Source organism: Urocampus carinirostris, chromosome 15 (assembly GCF_059441175.1).
Source record: "Urocampus carinirostris isolate Australia breed hairy pipefish chromosome 15, RoL_Ucar_1.0, whole genome shotgun sequence".
NCBI classification, from domain to species: domain Eukaryota; kingdom Metazoa; phylum Chordata; class Actinopteri; order Syngnathiformes; family Syngnathidae; genus Urocampus; species Urocampus carinirostris.
In genome coordinates, this window is record NC_142363.1 from 27,130,592 (window position 1) to 27,142,608 (window position 12,017).

Sequence of the window (12,017 nt, forward strand, 5' to 3'; positions counted from 1 at the left end):
TCTTTCCTAATTAAAGTGACAGATCGTCTACTCATATGAGTTCCGACTTCCTGCTTCCCGGTCCGTTTCGTGACATAAACTAAGGGTCTTGAGTATTTGTGTGCGTGTGTGCGATGATTAAAATATAAACGACACATAATTCACTTCAATTTTCTTGTCGCCAAACCTTAGGTTTTAAGATTGATTATGAGATTTTGCATGCGTTCTCTTGACAAAAATGTCCCGGTAATCTAAATTTAAACACTGTCACGGTGCTCCTACGGCGAAATAATAGATGTATGAAACTCGTCTCTTCAGATTTACTTGTCAGTCGATTATTTATTAAAACAGTTTACTTTAATATTGACCTTAAAATCACTACAGTTTCAACAACTAATAAAAACTGTTGCTATCGGTGCCAACACCTGTTATTGTTACTCCGCCTTCCCTAAAGTTTGTTATGGTTCTCCAGCAGTCTCAAAAACACTCAGGGAGATTCTTCAAATCTAAAAACCAGCAGCAGAAAATATACCTCGTTATGCATATAGTCCCAAAAATATGTGATCTTTTTCGTCCCTGGATTTTGACATAAAAATCGCCACAAAAATGCAAATGTACCGCAATAAAACCCGCCGTGAATCCACGATCCGGGATAAACACAGCAGGCAGGCAAGGCGAGGCATTCCATTTTCATAAGAGCCATCAATAAATAAAAATCAAAAGCTTCTTCCAAGCAACACAACAACATGCCCAGGAGAGCGAGAACAGTGCAGCTAACGCGCGAAGCGACGCCTCGGCGGCAGTGAAGCGTAACCGTGCCCGAGTCGCATCTCGGAGTGAAATCCGTGTGACCCGGAGAGACTGGAAAACAAGGGATGAATCGCAAACTGTAAAAGGCAGCAGTCAAAAGTCTGATGGAAAGAATTACCACGGCCTTAGCATAGTACGTATCATAATTTTCAGTCAAACAAGAAGGTTGCAGGAATGTCTGCATATTCCCTGCTTTTGTATGTAAAAGTCATACAAAGTTTTTGTCCTGTCAACATTTGAGTCCAAAGTTTGCATCTACATCGTTTGTGATGGTGTCTAATAATCAAAAACTAAAGGTCTTTGATATTTATAATGAAACTGAAGCATGGTCTTTGAAAGAAGACTCATATTTTGATGAGGCAAACCCAAGCGCACACAAGAGCTGAATCACAATAATTTATTTAAGGCAAAGGGAAGTAACAAAAGGCGCTACGCACATGCAAATCGGGAGAAAACGGGTAACAAAAAAAATGTTGAAACAACACGCATAGTTAATAATAATAATAATAATAATAATGCATTTTATTTAAAAGCGCCTTTCAGGCCACCCAAGGACACTGTACAGACAATGGAAAAATACAATGTAAAAAATTGTAAGCGAAATATTAAATAAAAACAAGACATAAAATCATAAAAACATAGGAAATGGAGACGCTATGTGTTATATGTGTAATAGATAAATAACAGGTAGACTCAGGCAGGAGATCAGGAACATCAAGGATAAGAACGCTCCAACAGCTTTTGCTGTCAACACGGTCCTTAGATACTGAGTGCATGATTAGATGTGGCGTGCTGGATCCTAAAAAAGACACAAAACGGAAGCCCAAAGGGTACAACTGCGCACAGTTCTGAATCATCCTACTTCTATTTTTCTTTTTGTGGGGAGCAATGATGAATTTCAGTCACGACGTAAAAGCTAACCAGGGAACACAAAAGACTGGGCAAGCCCAGAGCGGCTGAAAAGAGCCAATTGCTGCAGTTGTTCAGTGCTGAAGTAAACAGCTCACTTTAAGCTCCTCAAAAAGACAGTAAAATTTCTTCAAGCACCGACGTTCAGCTGTGGAAGGTGAGTGACACTGAAGGACAAAGCAGGAGCAGCTAATAATAACAACAGGAGCGTGCCATAGCCTGCTGCCAAGTGCCTAGAAAAGGAAGCAGTGGAAAGAGAGTGGAGGACGGATGAGGGGAGTTGTTCGCTCGCATGACCAGCTGTGGAGGGCAAGCTACATCGAAAAGACAAAGCAGGATCAGCCAACACAGCCTGCAACCAAGTAGTTAACATTGAGTGGCTAGGGAAGGAAACAGAGGAAAAAAGCTACAAGATTCCCGATTGACAGGCTTCAACGTTGTTCGGTTACATGACCAGCTGTGGAAGACGAGTGATGTCGAAGGACAAATCAGGAGCAGCTACCGATAACAACCGCAGGGAGTCATAGCCTGCAGCCAAGTTGCTTACATGAGTGGGTAGAGAAGGAAACAGTAGAAAAAAAGTGGAACTTGCCTGAATCACGGGAATCATCATTGTTCGCTTGCATGACCAGCTGTGGAAGGTCAGTAACATTTCATGGCAAAGCAGGAACGGCTAAGAATAGCGGCAGGCCATGAGTCTAACATGAGGGCCTAGAGAAGAAAACAGTGAAAAAAAGTCAGGATGTATTGAAATTTTGACTCAGCGACCTTACGTGGATGAGATGGGGAAGGCGAGTAACACTGAAGGACGAAGCAGGAGCAGCTCACAACAACAATATTGGCTCTCAGCAAGCCAAAGCATGCAGCCAAGTAGCTATCATGTATGGCTAGAGAATGAAACAGTCGTCAAAGCATGCACAGATCCAGGTATGAGCAAAGAACCACCATTTATGTCAACACGCAAGCCCTCTCCACCACTGTGTGGTCCAGGCTAAATCCCCCCCTGACCCCCGAGCGTAAATCAGTACACTCTGACTCTCGCCACACCGTCATAGACTTTGAAGCCCCTCCGACCAGCTGGTTGCGCGCTGACATCGGAAGTCAGCTTAGCCGTAGCAGCAGGCCGGACCTGCAACCAGGCTATCGCTTGCCTTCCAACGCCGCTTCAGTCGATTCCCGAACGCAATAACAATCCACGCAGCACCTGCCGGTGATCAGCATTTCTTTCACGTTCTTCTGACATTCCTCAGAGTCTGGTTTATTCGATGAATTTATTTTCGATGTAACTAGGCGATGAAAGCTAATGGCCGGTATTCTTCCTAGCTTGTTTTGATTTGGAGATGTTGACGGTGGATGCCCCGGCAGTTTGACTAAAAACCCACGGCAGCCTATCACAATCGCCCACATAACAGAGGCCCTAATCTGTTCCACTCGGACTGCTGTCAATTAGAAACACAATGCACGATACATTGATATCAATGACAGTAAAGACAATTGAATGAAAATCACAGTAGCGAATTAGCGATAACAGAAGTGCGAAGTGGCAAGGGATACATATACATTTGTTTTACCAGTTCTAACAAAATACAGTGAAGAAAACAAGTATTTGAACACATGCTATTTTGCTATTTCTCCCACTTCGAAATCATGAAGGGGTCTGAAATTTTCCTCGTAGGTGCATGTCCACTGTGAGAGAGATAAACTAAAAAGAAAAATCCAGAAATTACAATGCATGATTTTTTAACACTTTATTTGTGTGATATAGCTGCTAACAAGTATTTGAAGACCTGAGAAAATGAATGTTAATATTTGGTACAGTAGCCTTTGTTTGCTATTACAGAGGTCAAACGGGTTCTGTAGTCTTTCACCAGGTTTGTATACACTGCAGGAGGGATCTTGGCCCACTCTTCCACACAGATCTTCTCTGGATCAGTCAGGTTTCTGGGCTGTCGCTGAGAAACACTGAGTTTGAGCCCCCTCCAAAAGGTCTGGAGACTGGCAGGGCAATGCTAGAACCTTGATATGCTTCTCACAGAGCCTCTCCTTGGTTTTTCTGGCTGTGTGCTTCGGGTCGTTGTCGTGTTGGAAGACCCAGTCATGACCCATCTTCAATGCTCTGACTGAAGGAAGGAAGTTGTTCCCCAAAATCTCACAATACACGGCCCCAGTCATCCTCTCTTTAATGCAGTGCACTTGCCCTGTCCTATGGGCAGAAAAACACCCCCAAAGCATGATGCTACCACCCCCATGCTTCACAGTAGGGATGGTGTTCTTCTGATTGTACTCTTCATTCTTCTTATGACCAAAAAGTTCTATTTGGTCTCATCTGTCCACACAACTTTCTCCCATGACTTCTCTGGATCATCCAAATGGTCATAGGCACACTTAAGACGGGCCTTGACATGTGCTGGTTTAAGCAGGGGAACCTTTCGTGCCTTGCATGATTTAAAAGCATGACGTTTTAATGTGATACCTACAGTAACCTTGGAAACGGTGGTCCCAGCTCTTTTCAGGTCATTGACCAACTCCTGTCGTGTATTACGGGCTGATTCCTCACCTTTCTTGGAATCATGGAGACCCCACGAGGTGCTATCTTGCATGGGGCTCCACTCCGATTGAGATAGAGTGTCATATTTAGCTTCTTCCATTTTCTAATGATTGCTCCAACAGTGGACCTTTTTGCACCAAGTTGCTCCGTAGCCCTTTCCAGCCTTGTGGAGGTGTACACTTTTGTCTATGGTGTCTTTAGACAGCTCTTTGGTCTTTGTCATGTTACAAGTTAGTCTTACTTATTGTATGGGGTGGACAGGTGTCTTTATGCAGCTAAGGACCTCAAAAAGGTGCATCTGATTCAGGATGCTACATGGAGTGCAGGTGGAATTCTAATGGGCGGACTAACAGGTCTTTCAGAATTCTAGATGATGCACAGGTGTTCAAATACTTATTTGCAGCTGTATCACACATATAAATTGTTAAAAAATCATACATTGTGATTCCTGGATTTTTCTTTTTAGTTTATCTCTCTCACAGTGGACATGCACTTAAAATGAAAATTTCAGACCCGTTTCTGGTTTCTAAGTGGGAGAAATAGTTAAATAACAGGGTGTTCAAATATTTTCTTCACTGTATGTGTGACATCGAAGCATTCTGGATTCTGGATGCTCACAGCCCTACCAAGCTCATTTCTTGAATCGGGTCCGCCCTTGCCTTCAGGTTCCCCCCAGATAGCGCCGCCGCCTTTTGAACAATCATTTCCTCCGTCCGGCTGAAGTCTGGGAATGCTGACGTTCCGGTTTCTTTTTCTGAAAACTCTGTAATCCTCCCTGGGAAAAGCATAAAGAGAAAGAGGCTGGGATTGCTGACAGGGACATGACTTTTCTTCTTCTTGTTTACAATCTCCCGCCCGTCGCTGTTGTAGCTGAGGCTCTCCGAGGAGCTATAAAAACAAATAGGGGCTTTTAGAGAAATTGCCTGAGCGCCGGCGATTAATAACACTCTGGCCAGCTCACCAGAAGTCCTCCAGAGGCAAAAAAATATATATATATGGGAAAATTAAGAGTGCCACATTGCTGTAATTGCAATGATACAGTGATGGTTGTGTTATCCAACTAGACCAGTGTTTTCCAACCTTTTTTGAGCCAAGGCACATTTTTTCATTAAAAAATCCATTTATTAAACAAAAAATAATTAACTTAGATCATGTTCTCTTTTTTTGAATCTTAAATTATTCTGTTTCTAAAGAGCCAAATATATATTATATTCAGGATTGGGTAGGGTTACTTTAACTGGATTACTCTTAATGACTTTTGGATTACTCCAATACCAAATATGCAAGTAGGAAGAGATAAATATATATAGTTACATGCAGGCCATACATTAATCCCTCAGTTTTAGCAGTTTTCAGTGTAATAAAGCAATTTAGAGATCGGCTGGCTAGCTGCTCGCTAACATCGGGTATCCTTCAGGGTTGGGTAGGGTTACTTTAACGGGATTACTTTCAATGACTTTTGGATGACTCCAATACCAAATATGCTAATAAAAGACAAAAGAAACTAAATACTAATAAAATTATTACATTTTGTGCAGGCTTGGGGACTAACGGAATACATGGAACGGCAAAAATGATGTCGGCAAGCTGTTTGGATTTATTTTCATTTTGTTTCCGTCGCATTTTATGTTCGTTTTGCCGGAGATCAAAGGGATCAAAGCCAGGAGAGAAAGCTTACCACGTGTTGTGAGTCATCATTTTATTCATATTTAGTTTATTTTGTCTTTCATTAGCATATTTGGTATTGGTGTAATCCAAAAGTAATTGAAAGTAATCCAGTTAAAGTAACCTTACCCAACCCTGTACAAAATCCTTTATATCCTTCAATTATTTCACACTGTCACTTTAAATACTGCAGTTTTATAGCGTTAGCAACTATAGCATCAATCTCCCAAAAAGAGTCAGAAATTACTCTAGCCACCACCCACTAGGTGGATGTGTGATATATATATATATATATATATATTCTTTTGTCTTTTGTTAGCATATTTGGTATAGGAGTAATCCAAAAGTAATTGAAAGTAATCAAGTTAAAGTAACCCTACCCAACCCTGGTTATCTAACTAGACCAGTGTTTCCCAACCTCCTTTGAGCCAAGGCACATTATTTCATAAAAAAAATCTATTTATTAAACATTTTCCAAAAATAATTAACTTAATTCATGTTCTCTTTTTTTGAATCTTAAATTATCCTGTTTCTAAAGAGCCAAATATATATTATATTATATATAAAATTATATATTCTCCACTTTACGGTGTGGAATTTTTTTCGGCAATTTCCCCAATTTACAACATCAACAAATTATTTTACGTGTTGTTAGTTTTTAATATTAAAATGTATCGTTTACCGAACCGTCCAAATTAGTTATCTGACTCCATTAACCAAACGCATCCTACATTCACCCAAAAATGTGCATTTCTTGATGGAAAAGACGAACAAGAAAAGCCGAAATTTTCACACGGGGGCAGATTTAATTTCACTAGCAATTTAACGAAGTGTACTCCATTGTAAATCAGTGTCGTCGAGCCTCTGGGAAGCCTCCTCTCTCTCTTTCTCCCGCTTCTCCTCTTGGCCCACGTCTTTCTGCGAGATGGTGTGCCGGCTCCTCCCATGGGCGTGCCAATGAAGCCCAAACTGGGCGTCGCGATGTCTGGAAAACTCAAAAACAACACCGCGCGTTTATACGTCATCAGGGCCTTGTTCTCAAAACATCGCCTGCCGTCCACCCGTCAGAGTCCTGTAATCAAAATTCCCTAGTCAAAATATTCTGCATTTGGAACAGCGTTACCGGTCATTGAACTATAGCCTACTCTGAGAAAATCTTAATCACACTCCATAAATGTAATTTGTATTCAATCGTTTAAAATCCTTTATAGTCAAATGTATAAAATTATTCAGTGTCCAATAAAATTCAAACTTTAATGTGTTCATTCATATGATGAGTTTCGTCTCTAAGTTTCTGTCTGCTATTAGTCGACATCACATAAAACACTGCTCTGTTATTGGCTGAAGTACCTCCCGCGATGCTTTTTTCTTCATTTCGTTAAGAAACTGGAATCGGTGCTCTATTTTTTGTACAGTATTCATTCGCTATGGGTCCCAAGGCTTGCACCGATGTTAAAGGGAGAAGGAAATACATGATAACCATGGAAATTAAGCTTGCGATTGCTATAACCAATCGACAATCTGGACTATTGTTAAAAATATGGAGGCAATTCGATCAAATACATCTTTTAAATACTCAGCAGTTGAGGTTTTAAAACCTGTTTGATTTTTAATCCGCCGTCGCCAGTTCCCCCAGTGCATCCACCCGCTACACTACTTGACCAGCTCAAGTCACATCACACCAAGGGTAAATACAAATTTTCCTTTAAATGTATATTAACTTAGAATGTTATTTATGTATATTACACATAGGAAATATTAACTGTATACTATTTTATTTCATGTTTTTTCTGCGGTGCTGGTTGATTTGGGATGCATTAGCTCTGTATTAGCATAGGTTTCAATCCCCCATTATTTGGTAATTTCCCTTTGAGATCCCCATCTCAGAACGGATACATGCCGTATCCTGGGGGACTACATTACTATACAAAATCAGATTACAAAAAGAAATCCCTTTTTGTTTTTGTTTTATCTTAATCTGTCTCTGTGATTATTTCTTACAAATAACAATAAACAAACAATAATGGTGACGACGATGATCGTCTCATCTCAGTGAAATCTAATTAAAGCTGACTTTTAACACAATTGCTTCACCACGCTGACATTTTATCAAATGAAGAAGTAAATATACGATGAACACAAAATAATCATATATTATTATGTAAAAATCTTCTTTTTCCAGTGCTGTTTACCGGTTGCCATGGCGGCAAGGTCTGCTCTTTGCGCATGCGCACATGTACCCGGCAACCAACGCCGGAGTCCACTTAAACAAACAGAAGAAAAAGTCGCAAATTAGTGACGTGACCTCTTTAAGTCATAAAACAAGAATAAAAAGAAACAAAGTGGACATGCTAAGGAGTAAAACAACATCCCACGTCCAAGCGTTCACCGTCAAAGCCGCTATGAAGAACTCAACGGTGAGTGACGTCGTCTTTCACGTCTGACGTTAGCATTATTACCTGTTAGCTCATTTGATTTTAAGTCATGTCATGTTTATTAGTGACGCCCTTAATCACAAGGAGTATCAAAGGGCTGCACTTACTATTACATTACATTTATTATTTACTATTATTACACCATCCCCTGATCTAAAACCTTCATGAGGGCAAGGAAAAATCATACCTGTCAACCTCCACAGCTTCATGCCCTTACAAACTATCGTATTTTCCCTTACAAAATAATATTACACCATATTGTTTTTTCAAACGTGTTTATTTATGTAGTTTGCATGTTATATTGTACATGTGTTTCGTTATTTGATCTCATCTCATCTCATTAGCCATACCGCTTATCCTCATTAGGGTCGCGGGGGGGCTGGAGCCCATCCCAGCCATCTCCGGGCAGTGGGCAGGGGACACCCTGAACTGGTTGCCAGCCAATCGCAGGGCACACGGGGACAGACAACTCATTCGCTCATTAACACCTAGGGACAATTTGGACCGGCCAATTCACCTGAAATGCATGTTTTTGGAATGTGGGAGGAAACCGGAGTGCCCGGAGGAAACCCACGCAAGCACGGGGAGAACATACAAACTCCGCACAGAAAGTCTGGAGCTGGATTTGAACCCACGCATGACATGAACTGTGCCGCACAAGCGCTAACCACTGCGCTGCCGTTATACGATATGTATTGTTAAATAACATTTTGTTGTGAGATCCTGAGTTGCTCGACATGAATGACGTTTATTATAAAAAAAAGTTCAAAAATGAAGTGGCTTGGACGTTCACTGTAGAAGGAAAAAAATACATTCAAATATAATTTAGTAGAATAATACAATTTCTTATTCAAATCATGAATTCATTTTCTGCATTAAATTGCCAGTTGAGAGCCGGCTCTCTTTAATGAGTTGAGCCGAAAAAGCCGGTTCTCTAAAAAGAGACGGACCTCCTTTCACTACACAACTCAAACTCGTTTGCCTTGATTGATTTGCCGTTTCGTGATAGTCGGTGTATACCGGATGGTACCCATCATTGACAAATTTGCGTTTTTCCGTACAGATTTTCTTGTACGTCGTACACGTCTTAAAATGCATAATAAACGTACTTTGTGCTGCAAAACCGTACAGGTTGACAGGTATGAAAAACTCAAAAACCTCAACATGAGAAAAATTAAGGGACCGCACATGAGGTAATCCCCCTTCCAGGATGACCAGACAGCAAATGATGTTGCAATAACAAATAATACACATGTATTGTCAACGTGAAATATAGGTCATTTATAAGCATTAGAATAGAAGTGTTTTTTAAGCCTAGATTTAAACCGTTCCACTGAGGTTGCAGATTGAAATTAAGGGGGCAGAGCATTCCGTAGCACCGGGGCCCGAATGGAGAACGCTCTCAAACCTTAGGTTAGGAGAGCCATGTGAAGCTGGCTTTATTGCAGGGCGGAGTCATTTCTGCATATATTTAATTATACCCCCAAGAAGGAAATGGAGGTGAAGCCCTGCTAAAGTTTATACCATCAAGTAATACAGACTATTATGACAGCGTCCCCTGATCTAAAACCTACATGAGGGCAAGGAAAAACTGAGGAAAATGAAGGAAGTTTGAGAAACTTTGATCGACTGATCACTAATTGCCCAAATGTGATAATGTACTGGTATTCATTTCCAATATTTTTTCTTACAAAAGGCGCACTAGATTATAAGGCACACATTCAAATTTCTGGCCAATTTGGGGTTTTTGGGTGCGCCTTATAGTCCGGAAAATAAGGTAATTACAATATTACAATAACAGGCAGAGTAGCCGAAAAAAAGCAATCCAATCATTTTCTCAACCGCATCAAGCTTTCTTATTACACTTTAACTTATCTCTTCTTTACATTTTACACCTACCATATTGAATGGATGCACAAGATATTAAACAATAAAAACGATTTGTAAAGAATCCAAAACGTATGAAATTGTATTTGCATTACAAAAAAAAAACCAATATTCTCTTTTTTTGAGACAGTCCTGGTTGCACATGCCTGAAAAGAACAAATAAATGTTGAAAAAAAGGAAACTATTTCCCATTTTCTGTTGTTAAACTGTACAAAGATCATCTCTGTTGGCATTTAACTTTAGTATTCAGTAATAAAACAAGATGCTTCTTTTCCTGAAAAGTAACTATCAATTTTTTAGCGCCACCTGGTGGTGAAAAATAATTTCAACTATATCAATATTCATTTGAATCGTAGGCAAAAATACATAAACTAGCATATAATTGTGCGTTTTTTAAATTCTCGAAGGTGGATACATTTTTATTTATCGGACATAAGATGGGGATCATGGGCAGCACGGCGGCGCAGTGGTTAGCGCTCGTGCGGCACAGTTCATGTCATGGGAACCTGTCGTGGGTTCAAATCCAGCTCCAGACTTCCTGTGCGGAGTTTGTATGTTCTCCCCGTGCTTGCGTGGGTTTCCTCCGGGCACTCCGGTTTCCTCCCACATTCCAAAAACATGCATTTCAGGTGAATTGGCCGGTCCAAATTGTCCATAGGTGTGAATGAGCGAGTGAGTTGTCTGTCCCTGTGTGCCCTGCAATTGGCTGGCAACCAATTCAGGGTGTCCCCTGCCCACTGCCCGGAGATGGCTGGGATGGGCTCCAGCCCCCCCGCGACCCTAATGAGGATAAGCGGTACGGCTGATGAGATGAGATGAAGATGGGGATCACCGAGAGGGAGCTGACATATTTGTCAGCAATCTTGCTGCTAAGGGTACCCCTTAAAAAACTAATTACTCTTGTATTTTTGGTGTGTCTTTTTTATATCATTTTCTTCTGTTGTCTTTCTTTTTTTTAACCTTATTTCTGACCTTTTTCCGTTTCTCATTTTTTATTCTTTTCGCCCTCACTTTTTTTTCTTTTTCTTTAGTTTGATTTTCTATTTATTTCTTTTTTTCAATTTTCTGTTTTCTTTTACTCTTTTCCTTCTTTTTCTATTCTGCTTCTTTCTCTGTTCTCCTTTTACCTTACTTATTTTCTGTTTTTCCTGTTTCTTCCATTTGTTTTTTTTCTTTTTTCTCCTTTATCATTCTTTTTTCTTTTCTTTTTTATCTTTCATTCACGAAAGGCCGTGCATGAGAATAAGAATGAAAAACATGCATTTTGGTCACTTTGAGTCGCCTTAGTTTTAATTATTATTATTTTCCATTTCATTTTTCCTCTTCTTTTTTTGTTTGTGGTCAAATATTACACGCTGCCCCTTTAAGCAAATATGGAGTATCACATATAACGTTCTACGGAAGTATGGAGTATATATTTGAATTGTAATACTTGCATGGTTCTGCTGTTATCATGTATTTATGCTCATGTCAATGTCACCCCCAAAATAGCTGAAATTGTACCTTTTGAAGGGGGGAAACGCCGAAGAAAATGCAAATGTCTGCCTTGGAGAAGTTGCATGAACATGAAAGCCGTGTTGATGTGTGGCGCTATTTACATTCCTGGGTCACATGACGAAATTCCATGTCATACCATTTCCCGTGAAGCTTGATCAAAACCATAGATCTTATTTTTGTTTACATTCATGTTTTTTCTTTGTTTATTGAATCCAAAGTTGAGTGTGTTCATATTTTTTACAGCTCTGCGTAAAAAAAGCACAGTAGACACCCGGGATGTGAAATTA

At 40.2% G+C, this 12,017-nt stretch overlaps 1 protein-coding gene across 1 annotated transcript in view; it reads left to right on the top strand.

The window, feature by feature from the left end:
* Positions 1-8,158: 8,158 nt before the first annotated feature.
* pacrg (PARK2 co-regulated) overlaps positions 8,159-12,017 on the top strand; it is a 268,864-nt gene continuing 265,005 nt past the window's right edge. Inside the window, exon 1 of the mRNA XM_088354393.1 lies at positions 8,159-8,328. Coding sequence (XP_088210519.1) covers positions 8,260-8,328 — 69 coding nt within the window. The 5' untranslated portion in view covers positions 8,159-8,259. The remainder of the gene's footprint in view (positions 8,329-12,017) is intronic.